Here is an 8,974-nt window from a genome sequence, read left to right on the forward strand (position 1 = left end):
CTGCCGTCTATGGGGTCGCACAGAGTCAGACACGACTGAAGCGACTTAGCAGCAGCAGCAGCAGCAGAGCTATTTCACTGAGAAACACCTAACAGAATGGTGTTAGAAACTAAAACCCAGAAGGTGAAATTTAATGACGACAAGGATCAGTTCTTACTCTGCAATTCAGAAAGGCCACTGCACAGTTGTAGGACAGGCAAAGATCTGACTGGGAAGAAGTTTTCATTAAAATAAAGGAGGCAGTGCCCTGAAATGACCACATGTCAGCCCAAGTTGGAAGTGCAGTTTCACTGTAGACAGAAGCACACTCAGGGATATAGAGAACAGGCTTGTGGTTGCAAGGGGGAGGGGCTTGGGGGAGCTATAGAGAGGTAGGTTGGGATTAGCAGATGCAAGCTTTTATATATAGAATGGATAAACCACAAGTTCCTACGCTATAGCACAGGGAACTATATTTAATATTCTATGATAAGCCATAATGGAAAAGAATATTAAAAAGGAATGCCTATATAACTGAGTCACTTTGCTGTACAGCAATAATTAACCTGACATTGCAAATCAACTATACTTTATTTTTAAAAAGAAGTACAATTTCATTGTATATTGAAATTTGTTAAGACAGTAGACCTAATGGTTAAATGTTCTTACCACACAAATTAAAAAAAAAAACAACAACTGCCGCTACCGAGGGAGGAAGTCAGACACTCTGCCTACCTTCACCCACTTAGCTCCATAATTTCCATCTCAAACCACCCAGGGACTATAAGCTACTTTCTGGAGTTGAAATTAAAACTCTGTTTCTTAGTTTTATTATCATTCTACTTTATTGAGTCATTGTTGAAAATTAAAACTGCGCATATTGAAGGTATACAATTTGATCTGATATACTTAACACATCGTGAAATAGTTACAATAATCAAGCTTATTAACGGATCCACCTGCTCACAAATAGTTACCTCTTTGTGGTGGAAACCCCTAAGACCTACTCTTTCATCAAATTTCAAGTATACAACACAGTATTAATTACACTCTCATTGCTGTGCATTAGGTCCCCAAAACTTATTCATCTTGTATACCTAAAACTTTGTACCCTGTGATCCACATCTCCCCTCTCCCCCATCCTATAGTAATCACCACTCTACTCTCTGTTTCTATGGATTTTTACATTTTCAGATTCCACATATAAGTGAGCATCTGTCTTTCCATGACTGGCTTATTTCATTTAGCATAATGTCCTCCAGGTTCATCCATTTTGTTACAAATGGCAAGATTTCCTTCTTTATTGAGGCTGAAATAATATTCCACTGTATGTGTGTGTTTAACTGTATTTTCTTTATTCATTCACTTGTCAATAGATATTTAGGTTGCTTCCATATCATGGGGGTATGTATATTTCTTCAAAATACTGGTTTCATTCCTTTAGACATGTACCCACAAGTGAGACTGGTGACTCATAAGGTAGTTCTACTTTCTGGAGGAACCTCCATACTGTTCTCCATGGTGGCTACACCAATTTACATTCCACCAGCAGGGAGCCTGGGTTCCCTCTTCTCCATAACTTTGTCAATGCTTATCTCTTGTCTTTCCGATACTGGCCATTCTAGCAAATGTGGGGTGATACTCACTGTGGCTTTGATTAGTTTTCCTTAATGATTAGCTACATTGAGCACTTTTTCATACAGCCATTGGTCATTTGTATGTCGTCTTCTGAGAAGTGTCTATTCAGGTCCTTTGTCTGGTTGAAAACTGGGTTATTGCATGTTTTGCTACTGAGTTGCATGTGTTCCTTACATATTTTGATATGTGTTCCTTAATTATTTTGTTCCTTATATATTAACTAGGGGGTATAACTGATCACTCAGTTTCCATGAAGGGGTAGTTACTATGAGCAAAATGTACCCTGGATGCTGAAGACAGAAGTTAATTAAGAAATATGTTCCTAGATGGAACAATCATCTTGGCCACGACTGTGAGAAAATAAGAAGCTTAGGCATTAACTACACAAGGTCATTTCATCTAGTCCTCTGCCTCCAGTGGGTAAAATGCTTAAAACAGCCTCAAAAGCACAGATCTAGGGAAGTAATCTTCAATTTTTTCTCTAGACTACTTAAAACTTTGATCAGGTAGAGTAATGAACTCTTGGATAGTGAGCTGGAGAGCTAAAAAGAGGAAACTATAATTATACACATAGGTGTTGAGAGTAGAACCCAAATGTGACTACTTTGTAAATAGTTTTAAAATATCCATATAATCCACTTAATAGCAATGTGTTCTATTCAGGCTCCTGAACAAACTCCGATTCCCTGTGAGCACTGTAGTAGAATCTATCTCACAGAGCTATTGTGAGAAACAAATGAAATTAGAAATAGGTAGCCCATAAATGTTAGCTATTATTCACAAAATTTTCCTTCTGTTTTTTTCATCATCCAAACTTATTAAGCCCTATTATGTTCACTGAAATAGCCACTGGGAAAAAGAACTGAACACAGAATTTTTTAACTGAACAAACTTCAATGTCATCTAGTTCATTTTTTTTCCTAATAAACTTTTAATTGTAACTCTGGAAAGCAAATTGTAAAAAAGAGAGCTGCTGTAGTAGAAGGAGTTAGGAAAAACAAAGTGTGATGCCATTCACAGGAGCATTGGCTCATCTTAGGTTGCAATAGAAGCCTGTGGTCATAGGCACAGGGCATATTTGCCACACTTAACTCTGCCCTAAATACCATATATACATCCAGTTCCATTACTGACACCTTCAGAAGGTTCATGAGTGTTTTCTGGGAAAGACCACTGGCATGTTAGGTAGTCAGTAATCAAGACAAGAGGAAGAGCTTAGAGAATGTGGATTTTATTATCAATCTGGCAAAAGGCAAACCTTGGTAAAAATACCATAGGTCTTCAAATATTTGAAGGACTCATATATCTGAGGCAACAGACTTATTTGCCAGGGGGCAGAACAGGGAATAATAAATTTAAACGACTAAGAAAGAGTTCTGGGGTTAACATGCTGAGACAGTAAAAGAGAACATGAAATCCAAAGTCAGAAAGCCCAAATTCAAGTCCTGGCTTGATTTTTCATTACTTCTATAACTTTAGGCAAGGCATCTACACTGCATGAGTCACACAATTCTCATCCATAAGGTAACAAAAGTTAAAAATACTACTCATATAAGAAAGCACATACAAAATGTTTGGAATCTTTAGCATGATTTGAAAATAGTTAATAACAGTTGGCCACAGGAATGGGCTACCCCACTGCAGAGAGTGTTCATGGAGGACTGACCAAGTCTCACCGCAGGGCTTCCTTTTACTGGGAGCCAGTAAGCCTAACTGAACTGGAAGGTGACTGCTATACTCCCTCGGCAAGTACGATGTGTTCACGTGATACATACATATCTCAAAGGTAGGAAAAGTTAACTACAAAGAGTCACTAATGTCAATAATTTAATTTGGCTAAAGAATGCACTTAATATCCACAGTCTTTCCAGAATTCATGAACAGGCTAAAACTCTGCAAAGATAACTCATTAAACTTAAATCAGCAAAGATGAGCTTAACTCAAAACCCCCAAAATAGGATCACGTGTTCCAGATCGAATAACAGTTAATTCATTTCACCCAAACAGTATCTCCGCACTTGTGCTGCCAATCTGGAAAATATATAGAATTTTCTGGATTGTAAAAGCTCTGTCAAAATCTCAAATTTCAGCTATCAGATAGTTGATATTCTCCCACTGCCCATTTGCCTGATGTATTCCAATTTATTTTTATAAGTGTTCAGAAATAAGTAACCTCTGAGTTAGTATGCCTGCCAGTTGTTCTGAGTTTACTTACCCTCTGACCCTCTTTTCCAGGTGGACCTTGGGGGCCTTGTATCCCCAGGGAACCCTACAAAAAAAAAAAAAAAAGGGACACATATTAGTAGATTGCTTCAAGCATGCCTGCCTTACAAAGAATGTTGTGAAAATTAATACTAATTTTTTTGATTATACAAAAACTTTTAAAGTGATCTGAGCTCTTCCAAGCTTAGACTATATAATACATTAATAATGGTGAACTGTCCTTCTTTGACTGGTTTATCTTCAGAGTTAACAAGACAAAAGAAAAGAAAGACTCTTAAACAGTGATCACTCCCAGGGATGACTCTCATTTGGTTGGAACCATGTCTTCTTTTTTTTTTTTTAAATCAACCTGCCATCAATAAATGGTAACAATATTTACAGGCAGAAAAAAATGCCTCTTCATGTATTTAAATTCTATAAATGCAACAGCATTTTTGGTTGAGAGTGGCTCTGTAGTTTTCCTCTGAAAAAACACCCGGTTATGACATCAGCTTCAACATTTATCTATTCATACCACTTAATTTTTAGCCTCATAGACATTATTTAATTCTTTCTCATGAAAAGTATTCTTTCAAGTGGTAGAAAAAATAACCTTTTTTTTTTTTCAATTCTACAAAATGTGCAGGAAGTCCCAGATGACTAATCTGAATCTCCCGATTCTCACAGATAATTACTATTACACAGAAATTCTCAACACAAAAACCAGAATGTTGATACCGTTGCTGTTTAAAGTCTTTGGGATTGATGGTTAGTTGTTACCCCTCTGGAGGCTTCTCAGTCTCTCTGGCTGCTTCCTCCTTCCCTATAACGCCTTTCAATGCGAGGGTTTAGGCCCATTTTCTCCCCGTTCTCCTGCCATGATCTCATATTATACCATGGACTTTAGATTCTCCAGGCCAATGATGCCAAAAGTTTTATTCAATTTATATTTGAGCTTGTAGGTCCACACATCCAAATGCCTGCCTGGTACACCCACTCTGCTCTCCCCAGCATGTGAATTTAGCACAGCAACAGCACATTTAGGGCCCTCCCACCAAAACTGGGCCTTTTCCAGCACCCCAACTCTGTAGACCCACGCACCATCCTGCTAGAGCTCTTGTTGGGAACCTAGAACTCGCCTTCCATACTTGCCTCTCTCACTTCTCTTTCACATCCAGTCCCCAAGTCCAACTGATGTAACTCCAAATAGGTGGATTTCATCCATCTATTACTCTCCTCCATCCTTCTGCTCCACCACCTGCTTGCTTGCTCACCTGTAAGAGCTTTCTAGGTGATACTAGACACAGACCCCTCCATCCTCCAGAGCACAAACTGACCTCAAGAAAAGCCAGCCTGACCTCCCTGGATTGTCCACATAAAGAGATGAATGCCTCATTGCACCAGTCTTAAGGTGCCTGTACTTGTCCTTTAAATTATTTATCATAATTCCATTTAAGTAATTATTTAGGAAATGATTCACCAGGCTGTAAGGACAATGGTAGAATCACTGTCTTATTCAATACCAGGCACCTGTTAATGATTGGAAAAAAAAATCATAATGAGAAATCAATCCACTGTTCAAAAAAAAAAAAAAAAAAAAGCTTTTGGGTAGAGCCAGCATTTTCAAAGGGTTTTTAGAATATGTATGATTAATCTTCATTCCAATCCCAAAGAAAGGCAATGCCAAAGAATGCTCAAACTACCACACAATTGCACTCATCTCACACGCTAGTAAAGTAATGCTCAAAATTCTCCAAGCCAGGCTTTTCAGCAGTAAGTGAATCATGAACTTCCAGATGTTCAAGCTAGTTTTAGAAAAGGCAGAGGAACCAGAGATCAAATTGCCAACATCCGCTGGATCATGGAAAAAGCAAGAGAGTTCCAGAAAAACATCGATTTCTGCTTTATTGACTATGCCAAAGCCTTTGACTGTGTGGATCACAATAAACTGTGGAAAATTCTGAAAGAGATGGGAATACCAGACCACCTGACCTGCCTCTTGAGAAACCTGTATGCAGGTCAGGAAGCAACAGTTAGAACTGGACATGGAACAACAGACTGGTTCCAAATAGGAAAAGGAGTATGTCAAGGCTGTATATTGTCACCCTGCTTATTTAACTTCTATGCAGAGTACATCATGAGAAACACTGGGCTGGAAGAAGCACAAGCTGGAATCAGGATTGCCAGAAGAAATATCAGTAACCTCAGATATGCAGATGACACCACCCGTATGGCAGAAAGTGAAGAGGAACTCAAAAGCCTCTTGATGAAAGTGAAAGAGGAGAGTGAAAAAGTTGGCTTAAAGCTCAACATTCAGAAAAAAAGATCATGGCATCTGGTCCCATCACTTCATGGGAAATAGATGGGGAACAGTGGAAACAGTGTCAGACTTATTTTGGGGGGCTCCAAAATCACTATGGAAGGTGACTGCAGCCATGAAATTAAAAGACGCTTACTCCTTGGAAGGAAAGTTATGACCAACCTAGATAGCATATTCAAAAGCAGAGACATTACTTTGCCAATAAAGGTCTGTTTAGTCAAGGCTATGGTTTTTCCAGTGGTCATGTATGGATGTGAGAGTTGAATTGTGAAGAAGGCTGAGTGCCGAAGAATTGATGCTTTTAAACTGTGGTGTTGGAGAAGACTCTTGAGAGTCCCTTGGACTGCAAGGAGATCCAACCAGTCCATTCTGAAGGAGATCAGCCCTGGGTGTTCTTTGGAAGGAATGATGCGAAAGCTGAAACTCCAGTACTTTGGCCACCTCATGCGAAGAGTTGACTCATTGGAATAGACTTTGATGCTGGGAGGGATTGGGGGCAGAAGGAGAAGGGGGTGACAGAGGATGAGATGGCTGGATGGCATCACCAACTCGATGGACGTGAGTGTGAGTGAACTCAGGGAGTTGGTGATGGACAGGGAGGCCTGGCGTGCTGTGATTCATGGGGTCGCAAGAGTTGGACACGACTGAGTGACTGAACTGAACTGAACTGAACTGAATGGTTAATCTATTATATATTAAATGCCTTAAACTCTTTGGAATATGAGAACTCCAGTAAAGACACACTTGAACATAAGAATTCATCTTCATCCCTTCAGGAGAAGCATTATTATCTAATTTTTAAAAATTAAGATTCATTTTTATAATGTAACCATTTTCTTTAAAAGTCATAACTACATTTAAAGTAAAACATCAGGTGTGCTTGTGAGGATGTGTTTATTATGTATTATTATGTATACATTTTTTGGTTTTTCATAGAATTTAAATCTCCATACCATCCAATTTTATTTAGAATAAAAATATCACAAATATATTTTAATTTTGCTTTGAGGATGTGTTTATTATGTATTATTATGTATACATTTTTTGTTTTTTCATAGAAATTAAATCTTCATACCATCCAATTTTATTTAGAATAAAAATATCACAAATATATTTTAATTTTTCACTCATAGCTTTTCTTTGATTAAAACTGTCAGAATTTAGTATAAATTCCTGTAACTAATTTTGAAAAAGCATTTATACAAAAAATTCTACATGTATCACCAATGCTTGTGCATGTGTGATCAATCACTGAGTCAAGTTCTATTCTTTGTGACCCTATGGACTGTAGCCCACCAGACTCCTCTGTCCATGGGATTTTCCTGGCAAGAATACTGGAATGGGTTGCTATCTTCCTCCATGGGATCTTCCTGACTCAGTGCTCGAATCCATGTCTCCTGTGCCTCCTGCACTGCAGGTGAATTCTTTACTGTTGATCCACGTGGCAAGCCATCAACAATGCTCAGTGTTCCCCAAATCTTCCTGAGTCTTCCTCCACACAGTATTCATAAAATGTGGAGAAGGAAATGGCAATCTACTCCAGTATTCTTGCCTGGAAAATTCCCATGGACAAAGGAATCTAGTAGGCTACCATCCATGGGGTCTCAAAGAGCTGGATGCGACTGAACAACTGAGCAAGCATTCATAAAATGTACGTATTTATTCTTTTACCTATTTTTGGAAAAATTAATGTTACAGGGGTACGTAGAGCCTATGTTTTATTGATTTCAGTTCAGTTCAGTCTCTCAGTTGTGTCCAACTCTTTGCGACCCCATGAACCACAGCATGCCAGGCATCCCTGTCCATCACCAACTCCCGGAGTCCACCCAAACCCATGTCTATTGAGTCGATGATGCCATCCAACCATTTCATCCTCTGTCGTCCCCTTCTTCTCCTGTCCTCAATCTTTCCCAGCATCAAGGTCTTTTCCAATGTGTCAGCTCTTTGCATGAGGTGGCCAAAGTATTGGAGTTTCAGCCTCAGCATCAGTCCTTCCAATGAACACCCAGGGCTGATCTCCTTTAGGATGGACTGGTTGGATGTCCTTGCAGTCCAAGGGACTCTCAAGAGTCTTCTCCAACACTACAGTTCAAAAGCATCAATTCTTCAGTGCTCAGCTTTTTTTATAGTCCAACTCTCACATCCATACATGACCACTGGTTAGACGGACCTTTGTTGACAAAGTAATGTCTCTGCTTTTTAATATGCTGTCTAGGTTGGTCATAACTTTCCATTCAAGGAGTAAGTGTCTTTTAATTTCATGGCTGCAATCACCATCTGCAGTGATTTTGGAGCCCAGAAAAATAAAGTCAGCCACTGTTTCCACTCTTTACCCATCTATTTGGCATGAAGTGATGGGACCAGATGCCATGATTTTAGTTTTCTAAATTTTGAGCTTTAGGCCAACTTTTTCACTCTCCTCTTTCACTTTCATCAAGAGGCTCTTTAGTTCTTCTTCACTTTCTGCCATAAGGGTGGTATCATCTGCATATCTGAGGTTATTGATATTTCTCCAGGCAATCCTGATTCCAGCTTGTGCTTCATCCAGCCCAGGGTTTCTCATAATGTACTCTGCATAGAAGTTAAATAAGCAGGGTGACAGTATACAGCCTTGACGTACTCCTTTTCCTATTTGGAACCAGTCTGTTGTTCCATGTCCAGTTCTAACTGTTGCTTCCTGACTTGCATTTAGGTTTCTCAAGAGACAGGTCAGGTGGTCTGGTATTCCCATCTCTTGAAGAATTTTCCACAGTTTATTATGATCCACACAGTCAAAGGCTTTGGCATAGTCAATAAAGCAGAAATAGATGTTTTTCTGGAACTCTCTTGCTTTTT

The 8,974-nt window shown here is 39.0% G+C and overlaps 1 protein-coding gene across 1 annotated transcript in view; it reads right to left on the reverse strand.

Annotated features, from left to right (window-relative positions):
- Window positions 1-8,974, reverse strand: part of COL19A1 (collagen, type XIX, alpha 1) — a 445,162-nt gene that overhangs the window by 177,758 nt on the left and 258,430 nt on the right. The window contains exon 16 of the mRNA XM_010848502.1: window positions 3,833-3,886. Within this exon, the coding sequence (XP_010846804.1) occupies window positions 3,833-3,886 (54 nt within the window). The remainder of the gene's footprint in view (window positions 1-3,832; window positions 3,887-8,974) is intronic.

The sequence above is a fragment of the Bison bison genome, unplaced genomic scaffold, assembly GCF_000754665.1.
Source record: "Bison bison bison isolate TAMUID 2011002044 unplaced genomic scaffold, Bison_UMD1.0 scf7180017864268, whole genome shotgun sequence".
In the NCBI taxonomy this organism is placed as follows: Eukaryota; Metazoa; Chordata; class Mammalia; order Artiodactyla; family Bovidae; genus Bison; species Bison bison.